Raw genomic sequence first — 12897 nt, 5'->3', positions numbered from 1 at the left:
CTATCCAGGCTTCAACAAGGCTGACCCACTTATGGACTTAGATTAAAAGCACACTAAACAACCATTTTCAGTGAGAACTATTATAAAGGACCCAAGCCCATTAACCCTCTACAACTAAAATCCAATTAAAACAAGAGACCCCAACGAGTAATAAAAATAACTAACTAAACATAATATGGCCCATGGCCCGACAACATATCAACTCTAACTACGTTACTGGGCCTTAGACACTTTCTTATAGTGTGACAAGGAGAGATTGCCCGGGGACAGATATCAGGTTGAATCCACATGGCAACATCGTCTTAACTAAAGTTTGTGAAAGCTATAAAATCCGGGGACGACCTGCACCTTGGCTGGGCCTTGGATCGTTGTTTGTTTTGCTCCATTGGTATGTTGGTTGTCGCAATTGAGTGAGACATGATCCAACTTTTTCACAACTGCCTACGTGGCAGTAATAAAAATAATATTTTATTTTTGGGACATGTTCTTTTAAATTTTGTTTAACTAATTTAAAAAATAATATTTTATTACTAGTGTAAAAGTTTGCACTGCAGGTTGATTAATATTTATGTTGTAGTTGAATGTTGATTTTTGTTCTGTTGGATTGCAGTTGGGATTTATATGGTTGAGGATCTTGATGTATGTCTTGCGTTTTGGTGATGCTTAAAGAGTTGGTAGGTGATGCTGCAATTTTCCTTTGCAGCTGTGCGTGCTCTTGTAAAGTGCATCTTGCCTCTAGTTTTTCTGCAGTAGTCTCCTCCTGATGTCAAAGCTTTTTGGATGTCCACAAAATTTATGTGACCACAGATATTCCGTAGTCATATTTTCGTGCTCTCTGCCACCAATATATTTTACTAGATTGTCCCAAATCATATTTAAAACCACAGCTACAACACATTTCCTGCGCATAGTGGGATCCAGAACTTATTCATATCTTTTCTGAGATTACTAGATACTCGTTGCTAGGAAATGGAGCATCTAAGCCATCCACTGGGTTCAGATGGCTGTAATCCCCCAAAATAAGCCATAAAAATCCCACTTGATTGCAGGCTCAAGAACTTGATTCTGCTTCATCTGTTAACATATATAACAAATGTCAAACAGCTAAAACATAAGAAATAAAACTCGAATCCTTAGCAGTACTAACTTCATATAACATTATGCTATGGATTTAAATTTCAAACCTAAATGCCTAGATCACGATAAAATGGACCCTAAATTTCGATTTCCCTGACAGAATAATCCAAAGGGTAAAAAGGGGTAAAGACGTTACTCTCTACCATTGTGAAATAATCTGTGTAAGCAACATGAACATATGACCGGTAATTACAGGCCAAAACAACTGCTGACCAATCTGAGAACAGCCGCTCATGCCTTCGCTTGACCCCATCCCCCCTACTGCTGTGAGACTGGAAACGCTTCCATTGTTCACATTTAAGCTGCATCACAAAGGTTCATATATATTACAATCAAGAAAACCAAAATGCATTTACGATATTGCAATAAATATTGGAATTATATCAATAACTTATGCGGAACAATGTGTTTCATCACACCTGTTTTATAAGGATAAATTTATGTAGGCCATGACCTTAGGATACAATGTAGCTGATGTTGGGAAGGTGTAAAGCCCATTTCATCAGATTGGGAGCAAATCTACCCATATCGTGAGAAATCTGGAAAATATGAAAATGGACCACAATGGAAAAAGGATCCATTATCACATGTTCTACTCAACAGCCCAGAAGATCCTCCAGACATGTCTGCAACATGGGTTGAATCGGAGAAACAGATGTTGATATTGGCCCATAGAAGAAATTGCACTCTCTAAGTAAAAGGACTATGCCTAATTAACGCTATTCTTACTTTCTGAATCCTCCTTTCCAAGAACTAACTTGATTCTTGGAGAGTCCACCCACCGGGGACCCTTCCAGCAAGGGTTATTTCCACTTTGAATTGTGATAGCAGGCGTGCAGGTTTGGTGCCGCAGTGCTCAACAAAATTTTTATCAACATTTGGCACCATTTGTGGGATCTCTACTTCTTGTAAATTTGTTTAAGATGCTCACCACCCAACCTATCACTCGTTCTCTTAGTGTGGAAACTCTAACTCAGCTCTGAGCTAAAGGACCACACCACAGGGATCAAAGGAATCCTCATGTGGAGGATGAAGAAAGTGGGGAAGCAATAGTGCAGATAGAGTACAAGAACGAGAGGAAAAACAATCCTCCCAATGTACTACAAGAGTTCTGTTAATGTAAGAGTATGCGTTGGCATATCCTTGTGGGGAAAAAAACTAGTCTATTTGAGTTGTAATTTTCTAGTTTAAGCATGAGGAAAGTTTGCTCGAAGAAAATGGCCAAAGAGTGACTTCGCTTGACATGTGCTTGAAAGTTGTTCAAGCGAACCTCACCCAATGAGTTTGCTCCACTTTCAATTCATTATTGCCTCAAGCAAGACTCTACACAGAGAACTAACTCAAAAACTCACTCAACCAAAAATAGGCAGCCAGTTCACTTGATGAGGGGGCCATGTTTGCTCAATCGAACATTAGTGGGTTCAGTAAATTACGTCTGATTTGGACTCGTTAAGTGCCCCCACATTAACCCAAGGTAAATATAGTTTAACAAGCACAATTTCTAGGGCTAAGTGTGAGGCCCCAGCTGCTGAACTCATCATGTTCTTGAGAGAAAAATCTAGGGAGATCCGTTGTATATTCAAGACACTTTATCGCTTCATAAATAGACCTCCATCCCTTCATGTTCATGTTGGTTTCTTAATGAGTCCATCGGTGTGGATGAGTTTGTTGGCCAGAGGGACTTCCGGAGCTACAGAGGGAGAGAAATCAAGTACGTAGTCGTGTTAAAACTATAGAAAAGCTGGACGTTCAGAGCCAGCGAGGTGCAAACATTGAGTGGCTACTTGCGGAGAAGTTATAGAAAGGATGGAACTTTGGATCTGCCCAGATGTAGAGATTGAGTGGGTCATTCATGGTGTTGCAAGCAAAATTTTGATACTTTAAGGGTGTAAATGTTTCTAAATTGGTAATAACAAACTAATTTCTATATTGGATCTTATGTGGTAACTTCCATCAGAGTAGTTCCAAATTTTGAAGACGTGCTTCAAATGTGTTTCCACTTTATTGCCAAAACTCCTATGTGGTGATTTTTCTTGCTTTGGTTGATGTAGTATCGTTAATTTGAATTGCCAAACTGAAAATTTTTAATCAGTCAGAAGGCACCTATTGATTTTTCTGATGGCATCAAAGCAGGGTTCACTATTCTAGGATTCAATTCCCAGGTGTAATATTGCGCTAGGCAATTAAAATGGATAGACTCTTTTGTCAACTCCCTATTTTGATGGCAGCAGCTTTACCTATTGGAAAGTTCAAAGGAGAGCTATTCTAAAGTCAATGGATGAAGAAGTGTGGCCCTCTTTGTAGCCACCATGTGGGTTTCCAGGTGGCCATAAGTGGTCGACACTTGGGCCACCACGTGGTGTCCCAATCCTTGGTGGCCCCTCTTCGCACTACCTTCTTTTTTTTAGTTTTAATTTTTTTTTTCTGTTTTGTATCTTTTTGTAAAAGTAGATTATTATAATTTATTATTTAAAAAATTGAATAATAAGAAAAAATTTAACACATGGCAGCCTTATATGGTGGCATGTGTCTTCTATTAACTAGTATGGACAGAATTTGTGAAGATCAGAACTAATTCAAAACATTTCATAGCACAGGGTGTAAACCTAAAAAAAATTGCACAAGTACCTAATATCAAACAGGGTAAAGTCCAAGTTTTCCAGTTTATTATTCAAAGATTGGATACAAAGGAACAATAAGATCTATGTGGAAGATATGATAGTGAAGACTACAAAGTCCACCTCCTATGCAGCCAAGTCGTTCTTTAAAGTAAGGAAAATTACATTGAATTTGAACCAAAAGAAGGCAATAATGGCAAGAGGGGTCTATAGAGGCTCACGAGCCAGGTGGTGGCACTCAACCGATTCATCTCAAGATCTACAAACCCATTCCTCCCTTTCTTCAAAGTATTAAAAAAGGCCTTTGAATGGAATGCGTGTGAGAGAGCTTTCCAGCCATTGAAAGGATGTTTGATGAATCCACATTTACTAAGTCAAATTAAGAATGGAGAAAACCTTTGTGATCTCTCCATCGGCTGTGAGTTCGGCACTCATTAGAGAGGAAAAGGGGAAAGAAAGGCCAGTGTACTGTACATGCCAAGAGTTGAAAGGAGCTGAGGAGAGGTATCCAGAGATGGAAAAATTAGCTTTTGCATTGGTAGTGGCCGCAAGGAAGCTCAGGCCTTACTTTCAAGCTGATACTGTGCAAGTTCTTATTGATCAGCCCACAGAGAAGCTGTTGAAGAGCCCAGACCTCTCTGGCAGACTTATCAACTGGTCAGTAGAGTGTCATATTGAATACTTTCCTAGGATAGCTCTTCTAGGAGTAATAAATTCCTCTAGTTGGTGGAAACGTGGTGTAAAGAAATATAGCATATCTGGATGGCCATGTTAGGTGGTTTTTGACCTCTCTCAACCTCAAAAGCTAGCTCAAGAAATGAGGTTTTCCCTCACACTTATAAACTGACCACTAACAACCGATGTGGAACAACTCCAACAATCTTCCCCTCACACATCGGACTCTAGGTTGGAACAACAACAACCTGTTTCTCCCGCGGACTGTTAGGCCTGAGAATGTTGGTAAAACTGGGTTCTGATACCAGTATTGGGTGGTCTTAGGCCTCTCTCAACCTCAAAAGCTTGCTCTAGAGGTGAGGTTTTCCTTCACACTTATAATAATGTGGGACAACCCCTTCCATAACCGATGTGGAACAACCCCAAAAAGCCTCTGGTTTTATAATGAAGGGGATAGACGCTGAAAGCAGAGCTAATTCGTTGTGTGCTGTTAATTGGCAGAAACAAAAACGAAGCAAAGAGGTTTTTTTTCATTATTCAACCAGTTTAAAAGTAATCACTTTCCTCTTTCTTTATACAATTAAGAATCCTGATGCAACTACGACTAATCCTAAGCAAATACTCCAAATCCTAAACAAAACCAACAACGCAATCACTAAAGAGCCCAGAATTTGACTAATTTGACTTGAGCTTATAATTCTTTCCGAAATTGACTTACGCTGCATCACTCTCAGATCTGACCGTGCAGTCCTAATGGCTTTCTATAAAAATTCCTTGTGTTTCATAGAAAATACAAATCTGAATATTTTCCTTTCGTAAAGAAGTAAATGTTTTTTTAATTATGTAATACAATTGCAGTTCCTTCCCTTTTCTTTGGCTGAAAGACACTATTGGCTGAAAGATACTATGTTATTAGATTTTTATGTCGTCGGAGGGTAGGATGGGATTCAGGCGGGAGTTTTTGATTGACACCAAGTTTTTCTCAGTTGCGAGAGAGGGTGGCTTGATTCGCATCACTGAGAGAGGAAGGAGGTTCAAACAAGAATTATTGCTTGGATTGGGGACTGCGTAATGGCTAGGGGGAGCTCTGGAGGGCTGTGTGACAGATAAAAAAGAAGATTTCTATTCCTCTAGGAGGAAGGGTCGCCGGAGTTTTATCATTCAAAGGTCCTCAAATAGTCGTGGTTACTTCGTTAAGGTGGCGATGTATGGTGACGGGGGACGAAACTGTTGCCATTATTATCCCTGAAGAGGAAGGTAGTAGTGGTTGGAATAGACTGCGAGAGGCATTGAGGGAGAGTTTGCAGGTAGCTAAAAACAGCCATGGCAAACCTGGTGAAGCTCTGAGGAGAGGGGGGTGATAAGGTAATTTCCTACAGAGAAGCTTTATTGAGGGAGGGGACGCATGCGGGGTTAACTGGTGCAGGAGGGGGTATTGTGCATTGAGCCCCTAGAGATCAGTCTGGGGAGAGAGAGAGTGGAAGAGACGTGAGAGAGACTTTGTCTCTGGTACGCGACATGCAGGTCCAATTGAGGATGGTGCAGGAGAAGTGTCCTTGGTGAGGAAGCTGGCTTTTAAGGAAGGAGTGGAAACGGTGAGTTTTAGGGGTAGTAACTTAAGGAGGGCAGAAGGAGGATCAGGCTGGGCTGGCTGTGGCCCAAAGCCCACGGACCATTGGAGTGCCAGAAGCCGAATGGGGAAGGGTAGGAACGGGCCTCAGTTGGGCCGGCCCTGGGCTGGTTCTGTGCCCAAGTTAAAGACCACGGCCCGTCAGGAGTGGGCACAGGTCACGGGTAAACAACCGGGTCATGGGTCAGGAGGCTCGCTTCCACCAGAATCTTCGTCGCAACGACCACAGAATCAACCGGCCAATCAACAGACGACGCCGTCCTACCAACAGTCGACATCAGAACCCTGATCCACCATAAACCCAGTTGAGGCGATGAGCATCCAGCAGCAGACCACTGTGCAGAATACAACGACGACGCCGATGGTGGTTCCTTCTCCAACCCGACGGCAACAGAACCTGCCGACAGATCATCAAACGACGGTGAAACAACGGGAAAAATTTTCGGAGCTTCAGACCAAGCTGTCAGATCCTCTGGCCATTCTACCTCCATTACCGAGTGGTTGTTCTCATAGGGGGACTGTGCAGAACACGCCGACGGGGCAAGGGGAAGCAGGTGGAGGTCCGGCGAGACCTTTAGGGGTTAATTGTGACATTGTGGTGGTGGAACACAGTGAAGGAGGAGAAGAAGATGATTCAGCCAATGACCTCTTCCTATTCGATGAAGAGAGTTCTCAAAGGCTTTTACAGGGCTTTAATGAGCATGGAGGGGAAGTGGGTTTAGGGATCGGTGAAGTGAACTTGGAGGGGCAGAAGGAATTTAGGGTGCAGAATCCAATTCCTCTTAACTGTATGTACCCAGATTCTTTCAACGTTTCAGATTGGGTGTTCCAAACAGTGAATGATATAAAGGATATGGTGGGACTAAAGTGTGAAGGTTATGAAGAGCAATTCATGGCATTGCTCACCGCCATCGAAGTGGGTCACCAACAACAAAGGAAAACGGGGTCTAAGAAACAGCGAGAACTCAATAGGCTAACTTGGTCCATGAATTCCGAAGGTAGCTCAAGCAGGGAGAGGACAAAAGGGAAGGGGCTGGCTTATCCCATTAAATGAAACCAAAAATTCTCTCGTGGAATGTCTGGGGTCTAAATGATGCCGGTAAGCGACTTCAAAAAAGAAACTTATTGCACGGGTGGAAGCCGGATATTGTCTGCCTACAGGAGACGAAATTGAAAATAGTTAATACAAAAGTAATACGAAGTATATGGAGCTGTGTTCATGTTGATTGGGTGTATTTGGTAGCTAAGGGACATCGGGAGGAGTGTTGGTGATGTGGGACCAACGGGTGGTGGAGAAATTGGAGGAGGCCGTGGGGTTGTTCTCGGTGGCATGTTCTTTTAGGAGTGTGATCGATGGGTTTTTGTGGGCCTTTGTAGGCGTTTATGGACCTAATGCAGACAGTGACTGAAGATTGCTATGGGATGAACTAGCTAGGTTACAAAGCTGGTGGGATCTTCCTTGGTGCATTGGCGATGATTTCAATGTAACAAGATTCTCAAGCGAGTCTTTTGGAAACAGACGGATGCGTCCAGCAATGTCGGATTTCTCGGAATGCATTTTTGAGTTGAACCTAGTGGACTTACCACTAGCGGGGGGCATATACACGTGGGCTAATAATCAGACGTGGTCTAGATTAGATAGATTCCTAATCTCTCCGGAGTGGAAAATTCACTATCCAAAGGTGTGGCAAAAGAGATTGCCTCATTTGTGCTCGGATCATTGGCCCATCATGCTGGACTGTGGGGGGATTCAAAGAAGGAGGCAATATTTTAAGTTTGAAAACATGTGGCTGCAAACTGAAGGCTTTGTGGATAGGGTCAGACAGTGGTGGTCAACATACCAGATTCAGGGTACTCCTAGTTTTGTTTTTGCCGGAAAGCTAAAGGCTCTAAAGCAAGATTTAAAACTTTGGAACAAGCAGTCCTTTGGTAAAATATTGGGGAACTTAAGAAAAGAAAGCAACGGGAGATACAAGAACTAGAAAGGTTTCAAGAGTCAAGACCTCTGAACCCGGAGGAACAAGCCCAAAAGTTAGCATTGGTCGTAGAGCTCGAGAGGATTATACTACTAGAAGAGATCTCGTGGAGGCAGAAATCTAGAGCTTTATGGCTGAAGGAAGGTGACCGTAGCACTAAGTTTTTTCACAGGGTTGCTAATTCTCACAGGCGATCCAACAACATTGAGATGCTGAAGATTGATGGGTCAGAGTGCAGGGAAGTGCAAGTGATTAACAATCATGTGGTTAGTTTTTTTGAACAGCTTCTAACTGAGCAGGTGGGGTGGAGGCCTAAGCTAGAGGGGTTGGCTTTTGACTCCATTGAACCTTTGGACTCTAATCGTATGGAGAGGCCGTTTGAAGAGGCAGAGGTGCTAGAAGTGGTAAGGAAAATGGCTAAAGACAAGGCTCTGGGCCCTGATGGATTCACTATGGGCTTTTTCCAAACTTGTTGGGAGATTCTTAGGGATGACCTAATGGAGGTGTTCCAGGAGTTTTATTCGTTTGGAAAGTTTGAGAAGAGCTTAAATGCCACTTTTATAGCCTTAATACCAAAAAGGGCAGGCAGGAGTTTCGCCCCATTAGCCTAGTCAATGGGGTTTATAAGATTCTGTCCAAGGTACTGGCAAATCGCCTTAGTCAGACCGTAGGAAAGATTATTTCGAAGCCCCAAAATGCTTTTGTAAAGGATAGACAGATTCTAGACGCAGTGCTCATCGCCAATGAATGCCTATACGGTAGATTGAAAGTGGGCCATCCAGGGATTATATGTAAGCTAGACATGGAGAAGGTGTATGATCATGTTAACTGGGATTTTCTGATTAACATTTTGGGGAAGTGTGGTTTTGAGAAGAGATGGCGCTCATGGATCCAATGGTGTATATCTACGGTGAAATTCTCAGTCCTAATAAATGGAAACCCCTCTGGATTTTTCAATTGCACACGAGGCCTAAGACAGGGGGATCCGTTGTCGCCATTACTCTTTGTCATTGTAATGGAGGCTTTAAGCAGAATGATCTTAGTCCTGGCTGCAAATGGGTATATGACTGGATACTTGATTGGAACCCCAGGAGGGCGTAGTATTAACATTTCTCATCTGTTGTTTGCAGATGACACCCTAATTTTCTGTGAGGCGAATCAACTCCAAGTTAGAGTACTGAAGGCACTCCTACTTTGCTTTAAAGTAGCTTCAAACTTGAAAGTGAATATCGACAAATCAGAGATGGTGCCTATTGGTAGTGTTCTGTGTCTAAGACACTTGGCGAATACTCTGGGGTGTAAGACTGCTACACTTCCCATGACGTATTTAGGCCTACCGTTGAGGGCCCCCTCGAGAGCAATTGTGCTATGGGATTCAATGATTGAGAGAGTAGAGCGACGTTTAGCAAGTTGGAAGAGAATGTACCTATCGAAAAGGGGTCGGATTACGCTTATAAAGAGTACTCTATCTAACCTTCCAACATATTTTCTATCCATGTTCCCTATTCCAGCAAGAGTGGCACTCCGCATTGAGAAACTACAACGAGACTTCTTGTGAGGTGGAATAGGAAAGGAATTCAAGTTTCATCTAGTCAGGTGGGAACAGGTTTGTAAGCCCATCTCGAATGGGGGGTTGGGTATTAGAAAGTTGAGAATCTTTAATCAGGCGCTACTTGGAAAGTGGTTATGGAGATACCATAGAGAACCAGAAGCTCTCTGGAAGTTGGTGATTGAAAATAAGTATGGGAAATTATGGGGTGGTTGGTGTTCTAAGGAAGTGCGAGGGGCACATGGTGTGGGATTGTGGAAACATATTAGACAGGGATGGGAGGGCTTCTCTCACTATATGAGGCTTCGTTTAGGAGAATGAAACAGGATCAAATTCTGGTATGACATCTGGTGTGGTAACTGTGCGTTTAAGGATTTATTCCCGACATTATTCCTGGTTGCAAGCGACAAAGAGAAATCAGTGGCGGAAGTCATGGTGGTAATGGGAGAGCAAATCCAATGAAATATCAGTTTTAGCAGGGCTGCTCAAGATTGGGAAATAGACACTTTTGAAGCCTTTTTCAGCCTCTTGTATTCAACCAAACCAAGTAACCAGCTTTTAGATTTGTTGTGGTGGATACCATCGGGAAAAGGAGTGTTCTCAGTCCGTGCTTTTTACAAGGCCCTAACACAAGGGCAACCCTCTCAGTTCTCTTGGAAAAAGCTTTGGAAACACAAGGCTCCTCTTAAAGCGGCTTTCTTTGTGTGGTCCGCTTCACTGGGTAAGATCCTCACAACGGATAATTTGAGAAAACGAAGGGTGATCATCGTAGATTGGTGTTGTATGTGCAGGAAGGGGGGAGAATCCATTGACCATCTTTTATTACATTGTGAGGTAGTTCAAGGGTTATGGAATGAGGTTTTTTGTAGACTAGACTTGGGTTGGGTTATGCCAGAAACAGTTGTGGCGGTTCTTGCTAGCTGGACAGGTCTGAGAAGCAACAACCAGATTAAGGCAATTTGGAAGATGATCCTGATATGCATTATGTGGTGTGTGTGGCAAGAGCGCAATAAACGGACATTCGAGGATAAAGAGAGATCAATGGAGGAGCTGAAAGTCTTCTTTTTTCAAAATCTCTGTACTTGGGCTATTGCTGTTAGTTTTAATGGCCAAAATTTACATGAGTTTCTTATTTCTTTTGATCCTACGTAGTGTAGGATATTCTTTGTACTCAACGTGGCATTTTGCCTATTCTTTTTTAATATACCTCTTACTTTTCTCAAAAAAACAAAAAAAAAAAAATTGCAGTTCCTTAATTTAGTCCGGGGGCCATGTCCTACCAGTTCAAACATCAAATTTTCCCAACAACCAATCGTCCTACATTCAGAATTAAATAGATGAAACTAGATTCTGAACACATACCTGGAAGGGAATTTGCAATTATCATGACCTGCGATAAAAAGATTGAAAATGTTAACCAATAAAACATCCTACAATGATTGGGAATAACCAAGAAAGGGTCCAAATTCATCAGGTCCAGAAGCCCAGCAAACCCGAAATTTAACTTGCTTTAAAGAGATCCAAACTAAACAAGGTTAACGAAAATAATAAATGAGGTTACTAAAATCAGATCGAATTACACTCCAAACAAACTCGAACGGGAAAAAAATCCTAGTAACAAACATAAAAGGCTTAAAATAAGATAAAAATAAGAAAAGAAAGATTTTGTTTTTGGCACTCACTGGGGTTCAAAGAAGTGAGGGCGGCAGTGTTATCAAAGAAGCAACCGTCGTCGGTCAAGCCGTGCTTCAAGTAGTAGTCATTGAAGGCAAAGGAGGCCGTAGCCTGGATGTCGTGCGGGTCGTAGCATGGACCGCCATTCTGGATTGGACCGCAGTCAGCGGCTCCGGGCCCGCATACCCAGTCCAGGGCCGTCTGCAAAGCTGCATCCTCCGCGTTGTTCTTGGCCACGCACCACAGCTCCGTGCCAACGACGCCGTTCTGGGCCCTCGAAACTGTTCTCTGATTAGGGAAGGAGGCACGGGAGAGAGGGAAATCGAGTAGGGTTAGCAAAAGCAAGAGAGAGAAGAACCCAAAGGTTTTTGTCATTTTCTTTCTGAAAGCGAGGGATTTGGGTACCAAGAGAAGAGAGAGAGATGAAAAGGAGATGTTGCCGTTCGGAGTTGATGAGGTTCTGAGTTGTGGTGACAGACGAAAAATGTGACCGTTACTGTGACTTTTGGGAGGATGGAGTGGAATTGACGAAGCAATGGAAACAGAGAGGTGGGGGAGATGGGCAGTCTGGAACACACTAAAATAAAGAAAAATGCTACTCTCAGTGAGATCTGTCGATTAGTTGTCTCGTAGCCGTTAACAACTTGAATTACCAACTTTTAACAGCTACTCTGTTTCGAGCCTTTTGACCAATGTTTTGAATACCGGATGCTGTACGGGTTAAAGTATTAAAATTAAATATATTTATTATTTTAAAATAATAAATATATAAATAAATTATATATATAAATATATATATATATATTAATTATATTTTAAAATAATAGTTTATATATGAATAAATTATATATATATATAAATTATAAATAATTTAGTCTGAATTGGAGATAAAAAAATAAGCTTGTAGTTTGAAAAAAATAAAAAAAAAAGTCAAGGCGAAATACCGGTCGGTACAGGCCGATATTTGGATCGATACGAAATAGATAAAATTTTTGTACCGGACCAGTAACCAGTACGGCATGTACCAGCCGGTACGGTATGAAATTTAAAACACTGCTTTTGACTCCAACTCAAAGACATTAGAGTCGGATTTTGTTTGAGTATTCAGTCAGAGTTGGAGTTGGAGTTGGAAGTGTCGTCAAATCCATTCCGACTCCTACTTTATGCTCCACCAACTTCGATTTTAACATCCGAATCCAACTCTAATATTGTATATATGTTATAAAAAATATATATATTTATGTATATATTGATCATCATATATATTAGTATAGTTATATAGTTATATAACTAGAACTTATGTAGTTATATTTAGTAATAGAATAGAATAAGCTAATTGTTAGAAATAGTCTAATAAATAGTTTAGTATGAATTGGAGATCAAAAAATAAGCTTGTAATTTGAAAAAAAATGAAAAAAAATCAAGGCGAAATGCAGGCTGAAATACCAGCCGGTACGGCCGGTATTTGGACCGATACAAAATAGATGAAATTTTTGTACCGGACCAATGGCCGATACGACATGTACCGGCCAGTACGATACAAAATTTAAAACACTACTTTTGACTGCAATTTAATGACATTAGAATCGGATTTTGTTTGAGTAGTCAGTCAGAGTTGGAGTTGGAGTTGGAAGTGTC

At 41.6% G+C, this 12897-nt stretch overlaps 1 protein-coding gene across 3 annotated transcripts; it reads right to left on the bottom strand.

Moving 5' to 3' along the window:
• Window positions 1-739: 739 nt before the first annotated feature.
• Window positions 740-11888, bottom strand: LOC122308266 (PLASMODESMATA CALLOSE-BINDING PROTEIN 5-like). Of its 3 annotated transcripts, none has more exons than XM_043121499.1 (4): window positions 11268-11888; window positions 10948-10975; window positions 1274-1439; window positions 740-1074 (listed from the first exon to the last, which is right to left on the bottom strand). In XM_043121499.1, the coding sequence occupies exons 1-3, from the start codon at window positions 11632-11634 to the stop codon at window positions 1277-1279; spliced, it is 558 nt and encodes a 185-aa protein (XP_042977433.1). In that variant the 5' UTR covers window positions 11635-11888; the 3' UTR covers window positions 740-1074; window positions 1274-1276. The 3 variants fall into 3 exon arrangements, with proteins under 3 accessions (XP_042977433.1, XP_042977434.1, XP_042977432.1); XM_043121500.1 differs by having other exon boundaries at window positions 1281-1439; window positions 11268-11887; XM_043121498.1 differs by lacking the exon at window positions 740-1074 and having other exon boundaries at window positions 1120-1439.
• Window positions 11889-12897: the final 1009 nt, after the last annotated feature.

This window comes from Carya illinoinensis, chromosome 4 (assembly GCF_018687715.1).
Source record: "Carya illinoinensis cultivar Pawnee chromosome 4, C.illinoinensisPawnee_v1, whole genome shotgun sequence".
Classification (NCBI taxonomy): Eukaryota; Viridiplantae; Streptophyta; class Magnoliopsida; order Fagales; family Juglandaceae; genus Carya; species Carya illinoinensis.
Note: the sequence above shows the minus strand (reverse complement) of the source record. Positions and strands in the feature narration are given on the sequence as shown.

Coding starts and splice junctions, on each gene's coding strand:
- LOC122308266 (XM_043121499.1), bottom strand. CDS start 11,634: ATGACAAAAACCTTTGGGTTCTTCTCTCTCTTGCTTTTGCTAACCCTA. Junction 10,976..11,267: donor CCTCACTTCTTTGAACCCCA/GTGAGTGCCAAA, acceptor TTTTTATCGCAG/GTCATGATAATTGCAAATTC. Junction 1,440..10,947: donor AATTGCAAATTCCCTTCCAG/GTATGTGTTCAG, acceptor TTTGTGATGCAG/CTTAAATGTGAACAATGGAA.